This window comes from Microcaecilia unicolor, chromosome 10 (genome assembly GCF_901765095.1).
Source record: "Microcaecilia unicolor chromosome 10, aMicUni1.1, whole genome shotgun sequence".
NCBI classification, from domain to species: Eukaryota; Metazoa; Chordata; class Amphibia; order Gymnophiona; family Siphonopidae; genus Microcaecilia; species Microcaecilia unicolor.
In genome coordinates, this window is record NC_044040.1 from 49172034 (window position 1) to 49199861 (window position 27828).

The 27828-nt window shown below is 41.0% G+C and overlaps 1 protein-coding gene across 1 annotated transcript in view; it reads right to left on the bottom strand.

The window, feature by feature from the left end:
• TUBGCP6 (tubulin gamma complex associated protein 6) overlaps positions 1 to 20142 on the bottom strand; it is an 85058-nt gene extending 64916 nt beyond the window's left edge. The window contains exons 1-6 of the mRNA XM_030216649.1: positions 19396 to 20142; positions 17791 to 17954; positions 9105 to 9315; positions 7058 to 7231; positions 4753 to 4874; positions 3697 to 3772 (exon numbers count right to left, since the gene is read on the bottom strand). Of these exons, the coding sequence (XP_030072509.1) occupies positions 3697 to 3772; positions 4753 to 4874; positions 7058 to 7231; positions 9105 to 9315; positions 17791 to 17954; positions 19396 to 20142 (1494 nt within the window). The remainder of the gene's footprint in view (positions 1 to 3696; positions 3773 to 4752; positions 4875 to 7057; positions 7232 to 9104; positions 9316 to 17790; positions 17955 to 19395) is intronic.
• Between the last annotated feature and the right edge of the window lie 7686 nt (positions 20143 to 27828).

Below are 27828 nucleotides of genomic sequence, written 5' to 3' on the forward strand. Positions count from 1 at the left end.
TAATGGCTTATGGACTTTTCTTTTAGGAAATTATCCAAACCTTTTTTTAAACTCTGCTAAGCTAACTTGATTTTACCACATTCTCAGGCAATGAATTCCTTTTAATTACTCGTTCAGTGAAGAAATATTTTCTCCAATTTGTTTTAAATTTACTACTTAGTAGCTTCTTTGCGTGCCCCCTAGTCATAGTATTTTTGGAAAGATTAAACAAGCGATCCACATCTACCTACGACTGGTAGCACTACAGAAATGATTTGTAGTAATAGTAGTACCTGTTCCACTCCATTCAGTATTTTATATACCTCTATAATATCTCCCCTCAGTCATCTCGTCCCCAAGCTGAAGAGCCCTAGCTGCTTTAGCCTTTCCTCATATTGCTTTCTTAGCTGCCGCTGAACATTCAGCAGAGGGTTTCAATGTATCATCCATGATGACACCTAGATCCTTTTCCTGGGCAGTGACTCCTAATGTGGAACTTTGCATCACTTAACTATGGGTTTGGGTTCCTCTTTCCCACATGCATCACTTTGCACTTGCTCACATTAAAAGTCATCTGCCGTTTAGATACCCAGGCTCCCAGTCCTCTTGCAATTTTTAACAATCCTCTTGTGATTTAACAGCTTTGAATAACTTTGTGTCATCAGAAAATTTAATTACCTCGCTAGTTATTCCCATTTCTCGATCATTTATATAAATAAGTTAAAAAGCAGAAGTCACCTGGGGAAAGAATGCCAATGTAATGGTATCAGTTTATTACTGAAATACGTAGCATATTTGCTGGATTATATATACACCAATATATTTGTGTATCTTTTAAAAATATATATTTGACACTGCAGAAGAGAGAATAGTTTCATTTCAAGCCTCTCTCTCTCCATTCCTTTTTCTGGGAACTTCTGAGAGCAGGGATAGTTAATTACAAACACTTAAACACAAAAGAGCTTCCTCTGCCCTCCCACCTAACAAAGGCATGACTAAGGTGGGCACCTGAATAACTCAGGGAAACCATAAACAGGACATTTGTTTGTCAAAGGTATACCTGCCCCTCCCATCATCTATCAGACAAATGGATGTCAGGACATCTGCAGAAAGAAGGACTTATAATGTGGTCATGTGAACAGACTACATCAAACCACAAAAAAAAAAAAAAACGGAAGAAAAACCAAAAAACGAACCAGACAACAAGGGAGTAAAATCGCCAGAAGAGTTTAATGGGACCCTACACGGTCCGTGTTTCGGCCAACAGGCCTTCCTCAGGGGTCCTGGGTCTGACGTTTACAATAAACTTCCAAGTTATTCATAAAACAGAAATACTGGGACCGTGGCTCATTCCGAGTTGGTCTGCTATGCTCCGTAGATCAGGCTGACATCACCGTAGCCATTATGATGTCAACTGCAGAACCTTCATTTAAAAAAAAAAAAAAAAAATAGAGAGGAAACAACGTTTTAAGTCTTCGTTCAGAATGTATGTGTACTGCCTCCTCCCGCCCAGAATGAGGGAGGCGTAAATTCTGGGCGGGAGGAGGCAGTACACATACATTCTGAACGAAGACTTAAAACGTTGTTTCCTCTCTATTTTTTTTTTTTTTTAAATGAAGGTTCTGCAGTTGACATCATAATGGCTACGGTGATGTCAGCCTGATCTACGGAGCATAGCAGACCAACTCGGAATGAGCCACGGTCCCAGTATTTCTGTTTTATGAATAACTTGGAAGTTTATTGTAAACGTCAGACCCAGGACCCCTGAGGAAGGCCTGTTGGCCGAAACACGGACCGTGTAGGGTCCCATTAAACTCTTCTGGCGATTTTACTCCCTTGTTGTCTGGTTCGTTTTTTGGTTTTTCTTCCGCTTTTTTTTTTGTGGTTTGTTCTGGTTTTGCGGGAGATTTGGACTCCTTTTTTTGTTTAACAGACTACATCAACCATAATGCCTTGCAAAATATCCAGGACATGCACACACCATGCTTCTCTGCTAACATTATAAAAGGCCTGGAAACAGCCCAGCTCGCGCTCTTGGGACCTGCCTCCTCTTGAAACCTGGCTTCTCCTCTTGAAACCTGCCTCCTGCTCTTGAAACCTGCCTCCTCTTGGGACCTGCTGCTCTCTTTGGGGTCTGCTGATGCCTTGCTCCTGAAACATGTGCTCATCAATCAGCTGGACCACAACATGCTTGTAACAAGGACTTGTAAGTTAACCTACCTGCTACTTTGTTCTATTTTTATGCACAGATTACCTGTAAAGATCTCTTAAAACCTACCTCTCGTGTGCAGTTGTATATTAAATCAACCTTTTTGAAGCTAAATACGGTCTCTTTGTGTTCTGATACTTAATTTATTTAATTTATTGCAATTATCACCTTTGGTGATTGGTGGAGAAATTAATATCCTAAAACTTATAAATACAGCACCTGCTCTTAAATTATAAACAGTGGCGAGTTGCTCTAGAGCTATTTTCCCCAAAATAAATCATTTCTTGTAACACCAACAAAGCTGGAGTTTGTTAGAATGGTATACTATTCTGAAGTAGTTTGGAAGTGTTCTCAATAAGCTGAATTTATTTTAAACCTTTGATATTTTGCTTTCAAACTTTATTTTAAGTAATAAAAACTTAAATAATTCCAGTCCAAAGTGTAATATCTTTTCTCTGCTCTAACCACATAATTGTACACCATATACAAATTATCTTTCCTCTTTCTTTGAGGGAGAAAGACGAGGTTCTTTTGTTTATGTGTAAGAGCACCTCTCCCAAGGTAAAACTTGTCGTGATAGCTACTGTTGCAGATCTGGTACGTCGTAGGGTAAGGTCTGCTCAGGGGTGAGGGGACCCCTTACAATATTTATTACAAATATCTGGAAAAACAGATTGGTTTGTGACCTTCCTAACTGCAGTTTGACACCCATGGGGTAGAGAATCCTGGTTGTCCAAAGAGTCCGAAACTTATCTTTCAACAATCTGTATATGTGGACAGTTGAAAGTTGATCTTCCAAAGATTTATGGAAGTAGAACTGCCCTCCTTTAAAAATATCCCCTCTTATGGGGGTAACTTTGTGCAGCTGGATGTCTGCAAGGGTGAGCTAACGTATTGAGCCAGACAGTGCCATATTGAGAACTATTCCGCAAATTCTATAAAGTCACTAAAAATTGCGCACGTGCACAATTTAATTGACTAACGAGCCAATTAGCACCGATAACAGATTTTAATGAGCAAGTACTGGTGCTAATTGGATTTAATCAAAATTTACACATGTACATCCAAAAAAGGGGGCACAGCCACAGGAGCGTCATGAGCAGATAGGAGGCTTTCCTTTAATGTATGCATGCTATAGAATAAAGGGGATCCATGACTAATTTAGGTGCAGGGATTTACACCACATTTCCATTGGTGTAAATAGTCGTGCCTAAATGTAGTTGTGGTTCCTGGCGTTATTCTAAAAAGGGCACTTAACTTTAAGCGCCATTTACAGAATAGCACTAAGTGCTATTTTTTGGGCGTAGTTTATAGAATTTAGTCCTATGAGACTAAATTTGTGCAGATAAGGGGTCAGCACAAATAGCAAGCCCAAAGTTATCTGGATATTCAGCAGCAAACATAATAGCTTCATATGTTTCTAAAATATGGCCCTTTATGTATTCTACTGCACCATAAAAATGATTCCTACAGTTGAATAATCAACTTAAACAGAAAATAACACTCACGGTTGGGAATGATGCATTGTTTCCTCGGTTTACCCCAACACCAGCTGCTCCGATGCCACATAGTTCAGCTAAATACCTACCACAAAATTATGTAAGCATAGACAGTTACTTAAAGTCATTTTTTTTTAGGTCCAAACAGCACAAAAGGCTTTCCAGAGTTTAGTCATGGAATATCTTGCCAAGCAATCAAAAGCCTGTAGTTAAGCTGGAACACAATGGAATGCCTTCTTCAATGCTCAAGGCTGTAACCTTAAGCGCCTCTCTTCTGACACTCACACTACTCAAGTGCCAAATCTGGCCTCCCTCCGACCCATACCAAAACCCACCACCACAATAATGATCCCATACTCCACTGGTGACAAAACTGAATGCTTTTCCCTTGAGCAGAAGTGCTAACAAAGCATAGGAGACAATACTTAAACACTCATTAGATTTTGCAAGACAGAAGCAAAAATCTACAAAATATGCTTCCATTTGAAAATCAAAGGCACTGCGGGCATAAACAAAAGCCAATTTTAATCTTGTAGTCATGAAAACGGATGTTGCAACGTATGACTAGGGAGCATAAAGTGAGATAAAAGATTAAAAAGACAGGCTTAAAGCGGAGTGAAGGAGTAGCCAAGTGGTTAGTGCAGCGGACTTTGATCCTGGGGAACTGGGTTCAATTCCCACTGCAGTTCCTTGTGACTCTGGGCAGTCACTTAACCCTCCATTGTCCCAGGTACAAAATAAGTATGAATGTAGTTGCAAAAAATACAGAAAGGTGGTACATCAAGTCCCATTCCCTTTCCTTCCCCTCCTTCCCCTTCCCTTTACAGAAGCTCTCCGCATACAAGGGACAGTAAGCCATTTGGCACTGTAGAAAGTAACTTCAATTATACCAAGAGGTACACTTTGTTTACCGTCTACTAATTTATGATAAAGGAACTTTAATAACAACAACTTTGAATGTTATATTCGTGGGTGCTATTCAGTGTTAGGTGATCCATGATCAGCGGAATATCATACTCTCTGTAGTATTAGGACCAAATGAATACACATTAAATGAAGATTTACCTTAACTGACGCCCTAATTTTCGGAACAAGAAGCCGAGAGCTAAAAGAGTTAAAGACGGAGGTGTGGACAAGACGCATGCACGGTAATAGTGCAAGTACTTTCTCAACCCACTTGTAAAAGCCTACAGAAAAATAAAGGAAGAAAAAGATTTCATTAACATATAATTTATCACCAGTGTTTAGCTGAGACACTGTGCCACATTTCTTCGGCTGCATAGGGTTTTCTATATTTTTTTCTTTGCTTTTGGGGGTAATTCTGTAACATGGCACCTAAGCAGGAAAGGCACACAGGTGCATGTACTGCATCTATTTTATAAAGGAAACAGATGTGCCTAAGTATCTTCATAAAATAATCATCACACTCCAATGGACAGGATAACTTCCCTATGGAGTTGAAGCCACAGAAAACAAAGGAACCGGGAAGGGATGTAGGCCAATCAAATAAACGATGTGATCCAGAGGTGGGTTGCAACACATTTATCGAGCAGATATCAAAAGCATATACAGACTTGACACGGAATCGTGTTTCGGCAACAAAATTGCATGCTTCAGGAGTCAGTATATCTGATATTGGATATCTGTACCCTATATAAATGCTATAGTTTTAAGAACAAAAGCTGGAGCTTTCCAACGAGCCAAACCGCTGGCGCAAATTATGATCTGCAAAGCGTAGGAATGGTAATCTAACCCACCTCTGGATCACATCATTTATCTGGTTGGTCTATGTCAGTACCCTTCTCTTTTGTTTGCCTTTATAAAATAACCCAGGGAAAGCAGGCAGACGTGTGGGTGGCAGAAAGGTCTATTACAAAGGCGCAATAGTGTTTTTAGCATGTGCTAAATGCTCGAGACTACTACTACTACTTATCATTTCTATAGCGCTACAAGGCATATGCAGCGCTGTACACCATACACAAACAAGACAGTCCCTGCTCAAAGAGCTTACAATCTAGATAAGACAGGTAGACAGACAGAACAATTAAGGGAAAGGGTAAGGGAAAGGGAATAAAGAGGAGGATAAAAGGACAGGGCAAGTGAGTAGTGGTTAGGAGTCAAAAGCAGTGGTAAAGAGGTGGGCTTTAAGTTTGGACTTGAAAACGACCAAAGATGGGGCTAGACGTACAGGCTCGGGAAGTCTATTCCAGGCGTGAGGTGCAGCAAGATAAAAGGAACGGAGTCTGGAATTAGCAGTAGAAGAGAAAGGGACAGATAAGAGAGAAATATATAAGCTCAAAGAAATATATAAGCGTCTCTAGCATTTAGTGCATCTGCAAAATAAACATTTGGAAACAGTGCCTAAGCACTAAGGTATTCAAACATTTATTCACCTACCAGAGCAGGTCACAAATAAAATAAGATATACAGAAACAAAATTCTAACAATAGCTGGGAGGTCACCTACACAAAGCAGTTAATTTTTCATTTCAAATCTGTGAAATTCAAGATCCTTGCCTCCGGAACATCTTGCTGTAGTGTCAACATTTATAAGCAGAGCGCATAGTGAGAAAATCTACATTAAGTATCATGAAATCTCACATAACGAATCCAGAAAATACTTCTTATAAAGACTATAACAGCCTAACTCAAGACTTTTAAGATGATTCATGATCCAACTTACCCTTCTGTCCTCTCTCCCTTGTGGCCCTGTGTTCCCCAATGCTCCTTTTGACCCAGAAGAGGCAGGCTGATTGGCACTCAAAAGTTGATGCCTTAAAGAGACAGGAGATGGGACCCAACAGTCACCAGCTCCACTGCCCCCAGCTTTCAAAAGGACTGTAGTTTGGCAGTGACTTCACTCAGCACTTCTCATCAAAGGATCAGGTCTTCCCAACAACTTATTCCTTCTCATTTATGGTACTCTGTGCATCAGGGGACAGCTGTGGATCAGACTAGCAACCCCTGTGCTTTTTCTCCTTCTCTTTTAGTCTCTTGAGTGTGGAGAAAAAGCTCACGTGAGCCCCCAAACTAGGGTAAACCCATCTATTGTTTATGTTTATTAGCCTTTCATATACCGTTCCATCTTGCACATGCTCATTTCTGGACCAGCTCCAGGAAGGAAGGGACATAGATCCTTCCTTAACTCAATTTTATACTTACTTCCAAGAGATAAAGTTTCACTGTTTTTGAGCTAATTTTCCTTGAATAGACCAACTGTATTCAGATGAGAGGCACCTTTCTGGAGCATAGGCCCGGAATGTTCTAGGAAAACACATTTTGGTAGTCTACTATATCAACATTTATAAGTAAGCATAATGTACTGTTTTAACATGTCATTACATATAACTTCACTTTTGCGCAATGCATACCTGGAACACCAGTCCTTTACTGCATGAAGAGTCCAATACCGGCTGAAGAGAGAACCGGCTTAGGCGTGTGTAATATGTACCGTGTTCTGCAATTTGTGAGAGCAGGTTACTCATGTTCTCGGGAGAGGTGCCCGAGACATAAATCCCCTGCTTTACCACAAACGTCTGGAGAGACTAGAAAGGCACAAAAAGGGATACGTGAATACCTGTTGAGAGATCATGCAGAAATATCTTCACTTGCCAAGCTCTTAATGAGGAACCTTGTAAACAGGCAGAACAGTTGAACAATACATGGGCACTTTTAGTCTTCAAGATGAAGATATTAAAAGCACTGCACACTTTGTACCTCCTATTTTGAACATATGGCTGAGAGAAATAAAATAGCCCTTATAACTTTTGAATACATCATAGCTGTATGCAGTTTCCCTTTTCCCATCTAACATCCCCCTGAACAGCTCCCCACAAACCAGGTAAAGGTATGTGTGCTGTAGACGTCTGTATGCCCCTTTTAACAGGACAATTTTCACCAGATTCTATATAGCGTGACTTACGTTGTGCACGCAATTATAATCGTATTCTGTATTTGCATGCGCAACTTACATAAGTACATAAGTATTGCCATACTGGGAAAGACCAAAGGTCCATCGAGCCCAGCATCCTGTTTCCAACAGTGGCCAATCTAGGTCACAAATACCTGGCAAGATCCCAAAAATGTACAAAACATTTTATACTGCTTATCCCAGAAATAGTGGATTTCCCCCAAGTTCATTTAATAACGGTCTATGGACTTTTCCTTTAGGAAGCCGTCCAAACCTTTTTTAAACTCTGCTAAGCTAACCGCCTTTACCACATTCTCTGGCAACGAATTCCGGAGTTTAATTACACGTCGAGTGAAGAAACTTTTTCTCCGATTCGTTTTAAATTTACTACATTGTAGCTTCATCGCATGCCCCCTAGTCCAAGTATTTTTGAAAAGCATGAACAGACGCTTCACATCTACCCGTTCAACTCCACTCATTTTATAGACCTCTATCATATCTCCCCAATCAGTGCTGATACTTATTGGAATTTACATGCAGAATTGTCTAAGAGTATTCTATAATGTGCAGCACATAAATTATAACTGTATAGTTGGAAAGTAGGAGCGGCCATGGGTGTGTCATGGGCGTTTCTAAAATCTATGCACATTGTTATAGAATACACCTGGTCCACGCCTAATTTAGGCATCAGGATTCACATCAAGTTTTACTTGGCGTAACTGCCTGTGACTAAATTTAGTCACGGGACCAGAGCTCAGGGTATTCTATATACTGCATGGAAATTTAGGCTTATAAAGCAGTGTTTCCCAAGTCCAGTCCAGGAGTGCCCCTTGTCAGTCAGGCTTTCAGAATATCCACAATGAACATGCATGAAAGAGATTTGCATATAATGGAGGCAGCATATGCAAATCAAGTACATGCATATTCATTGTGGATATCCTGAAAACCTGACTGGCAAGGGCTACTCCAGGACTGGACTTGGGAAGCACTGCTATAAATTATGTCTAAATTAAGGCATAATTTATAGAATACGTTTAGGTGCCGATTTTTTTAGGCATCATATATAGAATCTAGTTCATTATGTGCATTAATCTGTTTTAACATGGTTACACTGCTTTGAAAATTGTCCTGAGGGGCAATTATTTACTCAGGTAAATTGGCATCCTGAAAATTGCCCTTCCAGTCTAGCTATATGCATGTGTGGTTCCACATGGTTCCACAGTTCACTTGCTTTTAGCTGGATTTGGAGTGGGGGGGGGTAGTATTTTTGGAACAGACTGATTATAGTAGATGTAAATGATATTTTCAAAAAGTGCACATAAAATTTTCCTTAGAAATTTTGCCTGCAAACAATGCAGATATAAAAGTCTGCAAGCACTTTCTACCAATGACATTTCCAAAAAGGAAAGAACACGTATACTTTCCCCCTTTAATAAGAAGGTACAAGGTACCTGTTTGAAAATTACCCCCATGGTCTGAAAGTTTAGTGCTGACAATTTTACCCTCACCTGATTAAATGAAAAAGTAGAGGACACCACACCAATGAGGGCATTTAGAACATCCTTCACTAGGTCAGACTCCTTCATCATCACTAGCTGTGGCAGCTGCAGTGATGTATTGCTGAGGATTTTTAATTCACCCTCTCGAAGTCTGTAAAATCTGTCAAAAGCCTCTCTGCCGGCTTCAGTGAGGTAGGGCTCTTCTTTCTTACCAGGGGGGCTGTCAGACAAAAAGGGGACAAGACAATCATTAAAACTAATACTAATAAAAATACGAATATATGTGAAATATAATAAAACACCCAGTTGGAGGGAAAACCCAGCTACAAAACAGGCAAAATTAACAAAGTCAAGACACAATGCAGGCTGAAGTTTCAGATTATTCAAGTTAAATAAATAAATAAGCTGATTCTTCAATACATTTGGCAGGGGGATGGGGGATGACGACTGGGACCAATATGATTTCAAACGCAAAGGATGTATTGAGATCAATTTTTTTTTAACTTTTGTATAATTATATAAATCAATTAATTAAAAAATTGCAAAAAAGAAACAAATAAATTAGCTCAAATAGCAGCCCAAAAAAAACAAACTTAAAAGCCTATACTTAGCTCATCCACACCCAACGAAACCCATTTCACCGGCAGACCTGGCTTTGTCAGGGGTCACTGAAATGTGCTAACTTCCATTTCAATGCTTACTGTGTTCAACTAGCGACAGGCTGCAGCAGTGTCATGATGAAAATGCAGCCTGCCTCTGGTTGAACACAGCAAGCACTGAAATGGGTGTTAAGTCCATTTAAGTGACCCCTGACGAAGCTGGGTCTGCTGGTGAAATGGGTCCCAATGGGTGTGGATGAACTAAGTATAGCCTTTAAGTTTGCGTTTCTTGGGCTGCTATTTAAGCTAATTTATTGCTGTTTTTATTAATTGATTTAAATATTTATGAAAAAAGTTTTTAAAAATATTTGACATTTTTGGGAAGGGGGAGGGAGATAACTGTATAAGGGAGAAAAATTATATAAACCTTGAAGTTCCAAGGAGTTAATATTTGGTAGTTGAAATTGTTGGATGAAGAACCATTGGATAATTTTGAGTGTTGGTATAAACTATGTAACAGAGAAATGTTATTGTTGTTCACAGAGCTATTGTATTGGCATTCTTTTTATTTGAGCAATAAAGACTTCATACAAATCTAATATAATAAAAGGCACCCTCAACGTTCTGAGGACAACGTTCTGAAGTCACTCAGACTCCCAGAACGGTTCGTAAGTTCGTGGTGGTGAAGCCACTGAACGACTTGCTGCCCCGCCCTCGCGTCAAACGTCATGACGTCGAGGGCGGAAAACCAACAGAAAAATGAAAGCAGGGACCGCATCAAGGAAGGGGGAGGAGTAGGGAAACAAGCGGAGCGTGTTTCCCTACTCCTCCCCCTGCCAAGGAAACGCTGGCTACCAACCGCGCCGCGCGCCTCAGGTAGCCCCGCCCCGACCGCCCGAGCACCACTCTCCCTCCCTCCCAAGTTCAGCAACGCGCGACGGCGACGTGGGGGGGGCGCTCCGCCCCAGATGTCAGCGGGTGGGGGGTGCTGCGAGTCCGCTCCCGGCGCTGTCCTGCCTTTAAAACCCAATTTGAAGCGCTGGAATAACAGGCAGCAGCGCCTCGCGTCTGCCCTTCTACTAAAAATCTCTTCCACGACGTCATTGGGCCTTCCCACATTGAGTCCCACCCGCCCTCGCGGTAATTGGAAGTTACCTGAGAGGAGGGCGGGACTCAATGTGGGAAGGCCCAATGACGTCGTGGAAGAGATTTTTAGTAGAAGGGCAGACGCGAGGCGCTGCTGCCTGTTACTCCAGTGCTTCAAATTGGGGGTTTTTTTAAGGCAGTGAGGGTGGTGGGCCTGGGCGGCAGGAGAATGGAGCTGGTAGGTGGGGAGGGACTCAGATGGGAGAAGGGTGTGGGGCTCTCAGGTGGGGGGGAGGGGGTTCTCAAATGGGAAGGAGACTGAGGTGGGAGGGGTTCATGGATGGGAGAAGCAGAAGGGGGTGGGGAGGGGGTTCTTGGATAGTTGAAGGGGACGGGTGGGGAAGGGACTGGGGTTCTTGGATGGGAGAGACTGGGGAGGGGGTTCTCGGATGGGAGAAGGGGACGGATGGGGAGAGGACTGGGATTCTTGAATGGGAGAAGGGGACTGAGGTGGGAGGGGTTCATGGATGGGAGAAGCAGAAGGGGGTGGGGAGGGGGTTCTTGGATAGTTGAAGGGGACGGGTGGGGAGGGGACTGGGGTTCTTGGATGGGAGAGACTGGGGAGGGGGTTCTCGGATGGGAGAAGGGGACGGATGGGGAGAGGACTGGGATTCTTGAATGGGAGAAGGGGACTGAGGTGGGGAGGGGGTTCTTGGATACTTGAAGAGGACGAGTGGGGAGGGGACTGGGGTTTTTGGATGGGAGAGACTGGGGAGGGGGTTCTTGAATGGGAGAAGGAGACTGAGGTGGGGAGGGGGTTCTTGGATGCTTGAAGGGGACGGGTGGGAAGGGCACTGGGGTTTTTGGATGGGAGAGACTGGGGAGGGGGTTCTCGGATTGGAGAAGGGGACGGGTGGGGAGGGGACTGGGGTTTTTGGATGGGAGAGACTGGGGAGGGGGTTCTTGAATGAGAGAAGGGGACTGAGGTGGGGAGGGGGTTCAAGGATGGGAGCGCTTCATGAAACCCCATACACACTCACTCTCTCATCTGGCATCGCTTCCTGTACCCCCTGCCCCCCCCCCCCACACACACACACTCCCTCACTCTGTCATCTGCCATTGCTTCCTGAACCCCCCCCCCCCCCCCCCCACACACACACACATACTCACTTACTTTCATCTGGCAGCGCATCCACAATCCCCCACACCCCTCTTCTTCCAAGCTGAACCCCTCCAACACATCCCCCCCACCCCACACACACACTCTCTCTCTCTCTTCCTCTCCTCCAGCACACCAATTGCTTAGGTGCAGTGGCAGCAATCTCAGACACCAGAGAAAGAGGGGGGCCTGACACCATAGAGAGAGAGAGAGGGAGGGAGGGAGGTATCTCTGTCACACACACACACACTCTCTCTCTCACAGACTATGTGTTTCTGTCTCTCACTCTCATACACTCTATGTCTCACATTGTATCACATTCACTCTCTATGTGTCACACAGTCACTTACATACTCGCTTGGTCTCATACACTCAGTCTCACAGACAATCTGTGCCTCACACACACTCTCATTCACGCACACACTGTATCTGTGTGAAACACACTCTCTCTCTCTCTCTATCACACTGTGTCTCCCATACGCAATTGCACACACTCTCATTCTCACACACACACTCTCTCACAGACACGCTCACACCCATACTCACTCTCTCTCTCACACACACACTCACACTTTCACTCTCTCTATCACACACAGTCACTCTCACATACACTCTCCAAAACATACACATTATGAGGAAAACCTTGCTAGCGCCCGTTTCATATGTGTCAGAAACGGGCCTTTTTTACTAGTTAAAAATATTTGACATATTTAGTAGGTTGCACTGAGCACTATAAGATACTGTATTGGAGGTTCTTTTAGGACCAATGAAAGATAATTGGAGCCAGAATCCGATGACCACTATACACACTGAGGGCCCCTTTTACAAAGGCACGCTAGCATTTTAGCACAAGCTAAAAATAAGCATGCGCTAAACACTAGAGATGACCATACATTCATATGGGCGTCTAGTGTGCACAAAAAATGCTACTGCGCCTTTCTAAAAGACCACCTGAGTGTCAGTGTTGATTTCTGAGATCCTTTTCCTCCAGTTAATATTTATTTAATTTATTACATTTGATATACTGCTAATTGCCGTGTGGCATCTAGGTGGTTTCAATTAAAAGCAAAAAAAAAAAAAAAAATTAATAGAATTCAAGTACAGAATAAGAATAAGAAGAAAAGAAGTTAGATAAAGGAATTAGGGAGTTCACATGAAAAGACCTGAGTAAAGAGCCAAGGTTTAAGGATTTTCTTAAATTAAATGTAGGAAGGAGCTGATTTGATTTGATGAGGTAGCATGTTCCACAGTTTGGAACCAAGGTAGGCAAAAGCAGTGGTGCGGGTACTATCTAAACATACATATGACAGAGGGAGGAGGGACATGGAGGAGGGATTGTTGAGAGGACCAGAGAGGTTGTGAGGGGGCGTAGAGAATAAGCAACTGAGAGATGTAGACAGGGGATGAGTGTAACAAGCCTTTATACACCAAAGAAAGTAGTTGATCTGGTAGGTTACAGGAAGCCAGTGCTCTTGTTTTAATAAAGGTATAACATGATCAAATTTCCATGCATTATAAAGCAACTTAACAGCTGTAGATTGAATGAGTTGTATTTTTTTAACGAGGAGAGCGGTAGGCCGGAGAACAGGAGAGAAGAAGAATACGTATGCTTGAAGCAGTCCGCTGCTCCCCCACCCCCCGGTCCAAAATGGCACTGCTCAACTCTTAGTGGTGCATCCCAATGAACTGCTAGGGGTCAGTCTACTAAATATTGGATGTTCAGTATGCTTGCTTGTTATTCAAAGAAAATTCCTTATTTTGTTTGGGTTTAAGGACCAATATGAGTTCTCCAAAATCTACTGGCACAAAAATATAAAAGGTGGGGTCAAGACGTATTTCATTGCTGAGCCCTTTGCTGTTTTTGGATGCACCAGAGGAAAGTGCACTGTGAATCTTTCTTCCAGACTAGTTTTAGAACCAAAGATTGGGGGGCTTCAAAGATGCTACTTTGAGTGCATGAGTTCAAATGTACACACAGACACACATCCACATAGGAGTTGGTAATGATAAGAATGGCTTTTACCTTGCACTGCAAGGGGGTGGGGTGGGGATTAAAGTCTCAATCTGCTTTTTACTTGGAGATTCTTTAGGCTAAATGATATCAGAGAGAGCTGCCCTGTTCTTGTACTGCAATGTGTTAGTAAGTCTATTTTATAAGCAGAAATGAAAAATTCCCAAGCAATAGATTATATAAAAAAAAAAGGTTGTACAATTATGGTTCAGGATGCTATTTTAAAAATATAAAAAGATAAACAGGAGACTCACAAAATGAACAAATTACACAAACTGCCACTTCAAAACTGGCAACCAAAAGCAGTTTGAAAGAAATTGTTCCTTCCAAAAGTTGATTACAGTGCATTCCAGCTATGGGGAGTACTCTTCAACTGGTTTTTTTTTGTTGTTGTTGTTCTTTAAAGAAAAAACCAGCATATCGCCAGAAAGCTTGAATTCAAAACAACCATTTTATTCAGGATAAACAGACAGAGAAAAGCAGTAAACCAAAGTTTTTGACCAAGAACAGTATTCAGATTGCTTTTATTTTGGAAAAGGTGTTGTTATCAAATTGATGTAATCATAAAAAGATACTGACATCTTATGGCCAGAGTGAGTACTGCAACATGCCAAAAAAAAAAAAACACCCCACTTAGCCTGCAGGGCCGTTTATTTTAAAAAGCACCTCTTAATTGCTATGCAATTCTTTCCTTATGTGTTCCTTTCTTTGCAGATTGGTGTTGAGGAAATTATCCAGAATGTTGTCTGAGCATTACACAGATGAGAGATGACACATTTGTTTGAAAGCTTATCCATGACCCACACAACATATGGTCAATTTATTTTTATTACATTTGTACCCTGCGCTTTCCCACTCATAGCAGGCTCAATGCGGCTTACATATTATATACAGGTACTTATTTGTACCTGGGGCAATGGAGGGTTACGTGACTTGCCCAGAGTCACAAGGAGCTGCCTGTGCCTGCAGTGGGAATTGAACCCAGTTCCCCAGGACCAAAGTCCACCACTCTAACCACTAGGCCACTCCTCCACATCTACTAGCTGTTAATACACTTTACTTGTCTCAAGGCATGTTAGTGGCATTATTGTATGTTGTTAGTAAATAACCCTGATAATGTAGTGAAGGCAGCTTCTGAGGTACACATGGAGTGGAAGAGTAGCCTAATGGTAGAGCAGCGAACTGAGAACCAGGGGAACGTGGGTCAAATCCCACTGCAGTTTCTTGCAATCTCGGGCAAGTCACTTAACCCTCCATTGTCTCAGGTGCCAACTTAGTTTGTGAGCCCTCTAGGGACAGAAAAAGTACCTATTGTAGCTTAATGTACACTGCTTTTGATAGCTTTCAGGCTTGTAGGTGGTATATAAATAAAATAATGCCCACTAATGATCACTACCAAAAATACCTGTGTTGAACCAAAGCCAGTGCACAGCACAAACCATGCACCTTGTCAGCTTTCTGTATACATCATTCCTTCTTAATTTGCACATACAGATTCACCAGTGATTTTATAATACACCTTAATAACAGATAACTACAGGACCAGATTTCCCACTCTTGTTGGATGCTTTCTGTGTGTTTGCTGCATGCATGCTATGCCAGCTGGTGTTTTCTATGGAACAGAAAAATATTTTCTTCCTTTGCCCATCTGATAAATAAATTTCCCAGGGAAATAAATGCCACCATGAATCTCACACATACAACTGGCCTTCTTACTCCCCCCACCCCCCAACCACTTTGTGCCTATGAAAAAAAATCTTTGAGGAGTAACACCCAATATGTTTCTTGTCTTTAACATTAAAAAGGTAGTCATTGGGAAATGCTTGAACTGTTGCTTCATTTTAACCAATGCTGGCAAGCAACCTACAGGTTGACCGAAACTGGTGGTTTTGGTTCTGGTCAAAATCAAATCTGTGGCTGAAATTTGCTGCTGGTTTCAGCCAGAACCAAAGCTGAAACTGTGGCCTGTCCCCCTACTCCCGCCACAAGTTCATCCCCACAAGCCTCTCTCTTCCCCCCCCCCCCCCCCCCCATAGGCATTTCCAAGGCCTACCTTCTAAAAGTTCTGATGGTTTACTGGCCTTTATGGGGCTCCTGCTAATACTGGCTGCACTGTAAAAATGGCAAATACGACTTCCCACAGGAGGCTGAGGCTGCCATTTTGGGACTGGAACCAGCATAGCAGGAGCAATCCCGAGTCGCTCCTACACGTGTCATTTCCAATATCAAAATGGCAGCTGTCTGCTTGAACTTTTTCTGTGAAGTTGATGATAAACGATACCTCTCCTTTTCTGGCACATTTAATGCCCTGCCCTTGGAGGAAAGATATTTGCCACCACCATTCAAGTGACAGAGTGTTCGTCCAGTACTGAAGAATGCAAAAGTTGATGGGCTATTACTTATTTCCGGCAAAGCAGAAACACAGACAGAATATTTTAAGGCAGGCACAATGCGAGAAATTTAAATGCAGATCTGAGGAGGTGTACAAGGGTTAGTTGCCCTGATAGTTTAGCAGTCCCCTACCTGCATGCCCTACCATCCCTGACACATGAAAATACCGTTAGCCTAGTATACTCCCTTCCCTAAATACCCCAGCCCCTCTCCACATACCTCAAGTCAAAAAGCAGAAGTGATACCCACTTGTTCCTGCCTCTGGTGTTGCCATCATTCAAAATGGCAGTGCTTGACCCCTAGCGGTGCATCCCAATGCACCGCTAGGAGTCAGTCTACCAAATAACACAATGTGAGGAATGTGAAAGGGAGGGGGGTTCCACTAGATTACCAGGGCTTGATATTTTGAGGGGGGGTGGAGGGGAGATGCAGACCTGGAAGCTTCCCCCCCTTTTTGTCAGAGAATAAGCCAATCACCACTCACATACTGACAGAAAGGGGTCACTTAACAATGAACTACAGATTACTGCCGTGAAGTGCACTGTTCCTTTCTGACAGCACATACCTTTTAACGTGGCAATAATTTGAATGATTGTCAATTACTGCATTGGCACAGAATATTTTTTGTTAACTTCATGGTAGAAACCATGCGGCCCTGCCACATGGCTTTCTGCACTGGCCCCTGGATGAATATAAAGATTTTAGATGTGGATTTTGTGCCACCTTTAGGACAGAAACTTTTTCAATATTCTGTCCTACAGAAGATCAGTGGTGATCAGGCTGTCATAATACTTCTAGATATTTCATCTACTGTTGCTCATCATATTTTGATTAAGTTACATGAAGTAGGCATAGGTCCTGTTATTTTGTTATGGTTTCAGTTATTTGCGGAAACAATTTCTTGATTTAAAATTGCGGGTGTTAGATACAGGGCTACTTTTTTCTCAAGATACACCTTTAAGTGTTTGGTCAGCTGGCAAGGGAAAGATTACGTCTTTTGACTCAACACAACTGGAGAATTTTCTGGGAGGGAGAAAGCAGTTATCTTGTTTTATTACCTTTTTAGGCAGGTTTTGGGGTTTGTCCTTTATTTTATGATGTACTCACTAGACAGTTCGGGAAACCCAGTTTGATCTAGTAGTCTCCTAATGGTTTACCTTCTTTTGATCTCTTCATTATTTGTAGTTCACATATCCCTCTTGACGTGGGCTAAGGCACCTATTTTGCCTGGTTTAAAGAGATTTGATTTTACTTGTGTATTTCCAGAATGAAGTACTTGTCAGGACTGAAATCCTCTGCTAAGAGCCAAGCAGGATTGAACCTTCACATTCCTCCCAATTCAGTCTATTCTTTAATGTTGTGGCATCATTTATACAACCCTGCAACACAAATTTAGACTGCAGAACTATCATGAACTCCTATAGATCACTTACAGTACAAGAAACTTACCACCCAATCCTCTCCCAGCATCGGCGTTTGCTAGTCCCGTAGGTCAGTGCCACATCCCAGAGGTCAATATCTGGAGTCATGCCAAATTCTGATTGGGAATCAGGAGTCAAGTTTGAAGCTGACTGGAATCCTTCATCTTCAGAGGGATCAATGCTTTGTGGAACCTGCAAGTCACACAAGACAAGACAATAAGCAGCAGTATGCCTGCTCACAAAATAACAATCCTCAGGGCCCGTTTTATCAAGGGGGTTCAGGCATTCTATAAGTTTTGGTGGGAAAAAACCCCCAAAACATTTTTCAAGTTAGGCCCCAGATTGTACCAGACACTCCAAGTTCTGTCTCTTATTTTAAAAGTTTTGACCTTGTGCAGTAAGACAAAACGTGCCAGTACTCACATGCAGGGAGCAGGGCCATCCTTACTGTCACCCCCACTGCAGCTCTACTCCCACATATCCAACTACAGATTTTGGAGGATTCGTCCTCTAGCTTAGATCGTATAGAAAATAAGGACTGTTATGTTGTCTGCATAACTGTAAGATAGATAAGCCCTGGTGCTCATGCAAAATTCCTAATGAGTGTATAAAAATATTGAATAAAACAGGAGAAAGCAGGGACCCTTGAGGGATCCCACATGAAATTAGTCCATTTATCAATTATTCTGTTTTATCCTATAGAATCTAGTAGAATACAGAGAACCAATTCAGAACCCTACCAGCAATCCTTATGCTCTCCAAAATTTGAATTAAGATGTTATGATCCACAAGATCGAATGTGGCAGAAAGATCAAACTGAACCCTGTGCTGGATGTGATGCAACATGATAAAGGTTGGCAACCACTGACTTAGGATACAGTCAAAACGTGCCGGCAACCCGAGCAGAAGTGAGAACATCAAGAGTGATGAATTTTAGCCTGCTAACTAGGAAATGGGAAGACTATTCCAAAACTTTCTTGATAAACAGCTGTTTACTCCCCTAAATAGGTCCAATGAAAACTGTCTCTTTCACTGTGGATAAAAAGTATTTGTGCTGTAGAAAAAAAAAAAAGCAGTATAGCATTAGGTAAAGGAGGGAAACTATATACATGGCTGTCATTTTGAAACCCCTCTATCTTCCAATGGGTATTCTGTATCTACTTTAGATGAGGTCCTATGCAGGGGCTTTCCCTTTGAAAATGTACCTACAAGAATGTGAAGGCGGTTAGCTTAGCAGAGTTTAAAAAGGGGTTAGACGGTTTCCTAAAGGACAAGTCCATAAACTGCTACTAAATGGACTTGGGGGAAAATCCACAATTCCAGGAATAACATGTACAGAATGTTTGTACGTTTGGGAAGCTTGCCAGGTGCCCTTGGCCTGGATTGGCCGCTGTTGTGGACAGGATGCTGGGCTCGATGGACCCTTGGTCTTTTCCCAGTGTGGCATTACTTATGTACTTATGTAACTCTACAAACTATATGGGCTGTAAATAAATTGCCTGAAAGAGAAATTGGTGAATGTCAGTTATGATACTCAAGTAGCTTACTGCACACCAACACAAAAATAAACATGTTCTCTCTAAGGATTAAGTTTATCAGGTTACCCGTGTTTAAGTAACAAACAAATATGTACCTTAATGGCAAGTCCAGACAGGTCAGCACTGTCAGGCACTGGTGGCAAATCCAGCTTTATATCCATATCATGTGTGCGACTGTGGACCAGAGCACCAAAGAGTGAGACACGGGTTTCCTTCTCAAATCTGTCACTAGCAAGGTTATTCTGTGAAAAACAACCAATGCTGGGGAGTCCAGTGCCAGGTGCAGCTTCCATTATTTGGAGTGTCCTTTGAATGGTATCATTTATTTGGCATTCCTCATTCACAATAACTGATTGCAAACCTTTTTCAAACACACTCACATCATAATAATCATATCCTTGATATTTCAGATTCCTTCCAACATATTTGTTACTGAGGAAGTAGTCTCTCTTCTGTGGCAGAAGCTGCAGTGGTCCAGTTCCAGCAAGTTCCACCAAAAATTCTAGAACAGCATTAGTCTCTACAAATGGTAAACATTCACACTTCTCCAGATGCTCCACAAGTTCCTCCAACCTATCAGCATCAGCAATCCTGCCACTGGTCCGCAGATTGAAAGACAGCATCAGAATCTTATTTTTAACTGGAATTTGTGTTACATTGCACGGAAACCTATGGGCCACATCTTGAAAGAGGTTCATGAAGAGGGTATTGTATACCACCCGTTTCAGTTTTCGCTTTGCCCTGCTCTTGCTGACTTTTGGTCTACCAAGACACACCTTCCATGGCAAGCCTTTCACATGCACATCACTCAAGTCACCAAATAGCTGGGTAATGCTCTCCATGTTTGCTCACTGTGCTCCTTTCTTTGCGCATGTCAGAATAACAGAGGTTTTCAAGAGTACTGTGCTTTGCTTTTTGTTACATCACCCAATCTGTTAATCAAGAACTAGAAAAAAAATAAAATATATCACATAGTATCCACACAAATATAAATTAGAACAACCAACTTAGCATTGCTTCTACAAGGACAGCATTAAAAAAGCGTCAAAAAAAACTATTTGCAGTGCTACAAGATGCAGAGTAGTGCAAGAGTACTGAGCACCCTAGGCAAACTTCCAGATTTTTACCCTCAAAGACATTATGCTTTCAAATATTAAGTTGTGTGTGTGTGTGGGTGTATGTGTCACAGACACAAATAATGAGGGCAAAAATTGCCCACCTGTCCTGGAAATAAAAATAGGTATTGATGGTTCCATGAGTTTGGGTGGCTATCAAAATCTATTTTATTTATTGTGATTTATTAACTGCCTTTATGAAGAAATCCACTATTGTTTTGCTTTGACTGCAGCGCCCCCCCCCCCCCCCCAAGAATTTGATTCCCCTTGGTGCCCTCCTAGTTTTGCCTAATGGCTGCTGGGTCAGTCCTGACAAGATGCAAAAGCAGTCTGAACGGTGAAACTTGGGCTGTCAAACAGAATCTAATGGATATGGAGATACAAAAAAATATGCTCTCATAGGAGTCCTCAAATGCAGTCCTTGATGCCCACAACCTAGCCCGATTTTCGGGATTTCCACAATCAATATGTATGAGATCTATTTACATGCAATGGAAGCAAAGAATGTAAATAGATCTCATGCATATTCATTGTGGGAATCCTGAAAACCAGACTGCTTTGTACACCTCGAGAACTGAATTTGAGGACCCTCGCGCTCTCTAAAGAATAAGTGAAAGATACCAAGTCACAGAACTCAGCTGCCCTCACATGTGGGGACCAGTCTCGTCTCCTCTCCTCCCCCCGGTGGTCTGCCATCTCTCCCTCTCTCTTCGATCTAGCATGTCTCTCCCTCCCTCCCTGTCCGCGTTTCGGCAGCCCCCCACCCCCGGGGGGTTCAAGCTCATAGTTGAGTTTGCCCACCAACAATTCCGCAGCTTTGCAGGCGTCCCGGGCCAGCCCGCCTTGCCGGAAACAGGAATTAGCGTCAGAAGAGGAGGCGGAGCCTGTAGCCATGATGCTAGGTGCTACTAGCTAGTGTCGCGCGCGATCTCAAAGAACAGTACAGAGCTGTGTAGAAATGGGATTCGCGGGAATTCTCAGCAACTAAGCACCTACCTAACCAGGGTCCAAGACGTCCAAGCACCGCTTCCTTCAAGGAGGTGTAATAGACAGGAGTGGAAGTGAGCCTATCTAGCCCACTGTAAGCAAGGAAGCCAATTAGGTTAATCTCTGTTTCCACTCCGCCGTGTAGCCGTCGTTTCTAGTACACTCAAAGGAGGCAAACCTATGAGCTGCTGTATCCACGTTGTCGTTCTTTATTGTCGGTCCATCTGTAACAAGTCTAAAGCTGTTTCAGTTGGATAGGTAGTGCCTTAAAAGGTGGAGGACAATAGGTTTGGTTTTTGTTTTTTTACTTATTGGACAGCTTTTTAATTTATTTGAAAGGTTCCCATAGATAGATATAAAATCATTAAATAAAAACTGAATATCTCTGAATTAGCTTCAAAGGTTATTGTAGCTGCTGGAAACAGCACTAATAAAGGCTGCATTTTGTGCTCATTTTTCTATACTGTTCTATACAATACAGTAACACATGGCCAAATTTCAGTGAGGATATCCTGTTTACTGATGGGTTCATCTTAACTGTTGTTGTAATCTGCCTTGGGATTCGGAAGCCTGGTGTTATAAACTTTCCTTTCATTGGGGCATATGGAATTACATCTTCTTCTGTTTTGTATAAGTTTACCTTTAGATACACAAATGGATTATTCTGTTTTTAACATGTTTCAGGGGCAAGTGGTTTTATAAGTCAAAATAAAAATAAATATTTTGTTTCATGCAGATGTCTTTTGTTTAAACAACTAAATGGGATATAAGCTGCAGATTCCCTCACCTTGCAACACTGAATCTTACCGTTTTTTTTAAATCAGTCTACTCTCTTGATATAATATTGCCTGTATGTGCACGGTCTTTTTAAAGACCCCCATAGAGCTCATCACCGACACTCAATTGTTTAAACGCTACAACAACAGACTCCTGAGATAGGCATCTTGCATGCCAAAACACGGTTGCCGTGCCGAGTCCATATAGAATCCTTATATACGTTTGAAGAATAAAGTGGATTGCTTGAACCAGAGGTTTGCTTACCTGTCCTTCTTTTCCCCAATTTTGCACTTCCTATAAGCCCCTACTGCAGTCCATTGGTTTTCTTATATTTTGTTCTTGTGATGACTTTTACTGTGCCAAAACTGAAAACTCTTATCTCTATCTGGTTGATAATAAAAGGAGCTCATTATGAATACTATTCACCCTAAAAGGTTGTTTTGTGGTTGTACATGAGGAATTGTGATATTGAATAAATATGTGTATGTTTGTGTCTGTAGTCATGCATCCAATGTTTATATAATCCTTTCAAGAAAGCCAGTTAATCATTTAACTTATTAGTGGAATATAACCACAGAGGCATGGTATGGAATGGTCGCATTTTCAATATGGTAATATTAGGGCCCAGCTAAGGAGCAGGTTATTCATTGGACCAAACTTACTTTCCTTGTGCCATCACTATCCAGTGGACAATCAGCTTCTTAAAAGGTGGAGAATAAAGGATTTTTTTTTTTTTTTTTTTTTTTTTTTTTTTTACATTTAAATCACACATTATCCCAAGCAAAGCTGGGTTCAATGTGGCTTACATTTGAAAATACAGTGAGACAGAATAATAGAATTCAGCTATATCATGGGAGCAAATAAATGGTTATGTCTGAAAACATTTAACAAAGTTGAGATTAGCATGTATACCTAACTGGGCATTTAAAAGTTTATCCTTTAATGATGCCACATGTTCAGAAATCATAGCCATAAGTATAGGCTGTTATTCAAAGATTATCACATGCACTCACCAGAACAGGCATCCATCACACTGCAAAAGTAAACAACAACTTCTACAGAGTACATCCAACAATTTAATTTTTATTTCCTTATTTCCATCTTCCAAAATTCCAGACAGCAGATGTACTGATCAGCAGGACCCAAAGCACTCCAAAACAAAGTAAAGTCGGAAACAATACAGTTTGCAATACAATACCTGATTGTTCAGCCACCCTTAGGATTCACCTTTGGATTCAAAAAGCAAAACTATGTGTATGCAAAGTCTGGATAAACAAATTATAATAATCAAAGTTTAAAGCAAATGCTCATAATATGTAATATGTGGTAGTAATAATGAAACAATGATGGAATATTTACAGTAAGCAGCCTGAGGCAACAGATTTGTTTTCCACTGAGCATAATTAACTTTGTATGAACTTGGCTACTAATACTGTGCTGGACTGGACAATGTTGGCATATTTAGACTGACTCTGGATGTCTGCCCTCATTCTTTTAATATCTTTCTTTTAAATAGTAGAAATAAACAATATTAAGTGCATTTGTATAATGTATTACTTCAATCCACAAAACAAAAGGAGCAAGTTCCCACAAAACATATTTCTCTTTTGATCTAGGCACAGGAAAAAAAAAAGATTTTAAATGTTCCCAGGTTTCAACCTAATTCATGTTAAATGTGGGATATATTTTTATTTTATTTATTTTTGTTACATTTGTACCCTGTGCTTTCCCACTCATGGCAGGCTCAATGTGGCTTACATGGGGCAATGGAGGGTTAAGTGACTTGCCCAGAGTCACAAGGAGCTGTCTGTGCTGGGAATTGAACTCAGTTCCTCAGGACCAAAGTCCACCACCCTAACCACTAGGCCACTCTTCCACTGCCATAAATAATTAAATAAATAGATAGATAGAAACTCTGAATGTTTTGCACCTGATTCTTATAACATGATGTCTGTTTTAGTGGTCCTTTACCAGAAGAAATAAAATCTCTGCACAAATATAACACATGCTAAGGTGTCCCTATAACCAGCCCCCCCAAATGACACACTGATTACAATTAATAATAAATTACTACTCTACCTATGAAAAGTTATTCTGTTATTATACTTCCTCTGTGTACATGCATATGCTGCACAAGCTGGCATGTTTGAAAATATGAGATTAAATAAAAATGCAACCAACAATAAAGAACAACATGAATGCAGCGACTCACAGGTTTGTTTTGAGTGTACTAGAGATGACAGCTGAGCAGGGAAGTGGAAACAGAGATTAACCTAATTGGTTTTGGCTTCCACCTCCCTTCAATAATTTGATGAAGCTGCACTTTGTGCCCAGGCTGATAAGCAAAGCTCACACCAAGGAGGTTGGATAAAGAACAGGAAACAGCATGAGCCTATCTGGTCCATTATGTGGGCTGAAGCCAGTAGGCAGAGCTTGTCATCTAAAACAATAGTAAACGCTATTGAAAACAATAGCAAAAACACTTATTAGAAAAAGCAGACAGGACAGCCTATGAGTGGTTCATCCGTAAAAAGGCTAAAGCTGTTCCAGTTGGATAGGCAGTGCCTTAAAAGGTGGCAGATAAAGGATTTTTTTTGACAGCTTTATTTACTTGAAAGCTTCCCCTATATAGATATATATCATGAAATAATATTGAAAATCACTAAAATAGCAGAAAAAGTATTGTAGCTAGTAGAAACAGAAATAAACTATTTGGTGTTCATTTTTCTACACTGTTCTATAGAATGCAGTAATACATGGCCAAATTTCAGTGAGGATCTCCTGTTTCCTGATGGGTTCATCTTGTTATTGTAATCTGCTCCCAAGTTTCAATGTAATTAAATGCCCTCCCACGGGAGGTGGTGGAGATGAAAACGGTAACGGAATTCAAAAATGCGTAGGATAAACATAAAAGAATCCTGTTCAGAAGGAATGGATCCTCAGAAGCTTAGCGGACATTGGGAGGCAGCACCGGTGGTTGGGAGGCGGGGCTAATACTGGGCAGACTTCTACGGTCTGTGCCTTGAAAATGGTTGATACAAATCAAGGCCAGGTATACATATAAAGTAGCGCATATGAGTTTATCTTTTTCTGCCGTCATCTACTATGTTACTATGAAATTTAAAAAAAAAAAAAAGCTTTGTACTTAACAATAAAACCTGAATGTTGAGCACCTGATTCTCATAACATGATGTCTGTTTTGGTGGCCCTTTACCGGGTAAAAAAAAAATCTCAGGATCAATACGATGCCTGCTAGGGTGTCCTTATAACCAGCCCCTCCAAATGACACAATGTTTACTATTTAGGACACATTACTACTCTAACCAATGAAAGGCTATTCTGTTGGGATAGTTCCTCCGTGTACATCCATATGCTGCACAAGCCAGCATGTTTCTAAATATAACTCAGATAAAATAACAATGAACAATGACAATGTGAATACAACATTATTAAAGATTGGATAATTGATGCTCAATTTGATTTTGTTAAAATCTCTTGATTAGCTTTCGAAGGTTGCCCTTCTTCCTCAGATCGGAAATAAGCAAATATGCTAGCTGACAGTGTATATAAGTGAAAACATTCAAGCATTACTATGACAGTCTGACAGGGTGGGAGGAGGGGGGTGGGTAGGAAGTATGCATGGGGACATCAAAGCATATCATTGATATTCTAACAAGGTATCATCTTATTTTCTTTTCCATGTTTTATTTTGTTTGATTTCTATTGATAACCTTAAGAGTGGACTAACACGGCTACCACACTCCTCTAGTTAAAATCTCTGAAACCTGGCTACACGCAAAAGATGATCCTATTATTCTAGATATTTGCCCACCCAGTTATTCCGTTCTTCATTAGAGCTAAAAGAAAAAAAAGGGGGGAGGTGGTTTAGCTATCACCTATAAATCTTTGAGGTAAAAACGATCTCTGAATTCCAATCTCCTAATCTAGAAATTACTACTTGTTCTTTAACTTGAGATTCTTTATTTAAACCTATCTGCCTTCTAATGTTATATCGTCCTCCTAATTATTAGAACTTAGTTGAGTCTGATCTTACCAAATTCATCTCCAATGCATGTATTAATAATGATAATATCATTATGGTTGGAGATGTTAATTTATATCTTGAAAACATTGCCAACCAATACACCCAAGAATTTCCTAGAATTCATTATGTTTGGCAATTCTCGCTTTTCAACAGAATGTCCTCTCATGTTAAAGGTAATCAATTAGATATATTAGCAACAAAATTTACAGACCCAATTACTTTTTTCATCTCAGATTTTCATTGGACCCCAATACCTTGGTCAGATCACAGTAGCCTCTTTTTTTTAATTGCACTGGAAGGAAATTAACTGTCATTCCAAATCCCAAAATTTGTTACATTCCTTTAAAACAAGAGGTAAAATTGACCTTTTAAAATTCTGGTCCAATGAGTCATTCACTACATTACTTACCTCAAACCCTTCCCTGAGTTTCATTCACCAATGGAATAATACTTGTAAAGCAGTCCTTGATGTTATTGCACCTGTGACTGTCAAATCTCATCCGAAAAGATTATCTCCTTGGTTCAATGATGATCTTTTACAAATGAAATATAACTGCAGGAGACAGGAGAAAATTTGGGCTAAGGCCAAATCCATTGAAGAACGGATCGCTTGGAAAAAACTTGAAAATCTACAAAGGTATGATCTCCAAAGCGAAAACCTTCTACTATTCTAAATTCATTTGGTGATTCAGTAGTCACCCTGAGGAAACTTTATGCATTAGTTAATAGTTTATTAAACACTCAACTAATAACCAATTCAAATTATCCCACACCTACTGCCGACCACTTGGCTACTTATTTTAAACAGAAAATAGCTAAAATCTGACTTCAACTTAATAATACCTCTTCATCTATAGACTATTCCTCTATTTACATGATCCTTTACTGCCTCATTCTCAAGCAGATAGAATCTGGTCCATTTTTTAACCAATCACTACTGATCAGGTCAATCACGCATTATGAAAATACACAAATTCACATTGTCTGCTTGATATGTGCCCTACTTATCTCAAGTCAGTCCACTGTACTAACCATTAAGAGTAGTCTAGTGGTTAGTGCAGTGGACTTTGATCCTGGGGAACTGAGTTCAATTCCCACTGCAGCTCCTTGTGACTCTGGGCAAGTCACTTAACCCTCCATTGTCCCTGGTACAAAATAAGTACCTGAATATATGTAAACCGCTTTGAATGTAGTTGCAAAAACCTCAGAAAGACAGTATATCAAGTCCCATTTCCCTTCCCCTTACATCATTTGCACTCAAATCTTACTTTGATGTTGTCTCAAGGTTTTTTTTTTTTTCCCCTCTGACAATATTATTTTGACTCCTGTACCTAAAAATACCAAAACTAGCCCAAGTTTAGTTTCCAACTATAGACTGATAGCCTCAATTCCTCTTCTTGTTAAAGTAATGGAAGGACTTGTCATGCGCCAGCTTCATGCCATTTTGCATAGTTCACAATCTTGTTTTAGGCAGAAACTGTGCTTACTACCCTCTTAGCTAACTTTAGGAGAGAATTAAGTTTTGGCAACAAAATATTGATACTTCAATTTGATCTATCCAGTGCCTTTGATTCTGTTGATCATAATATTCTTTTAAATATTCT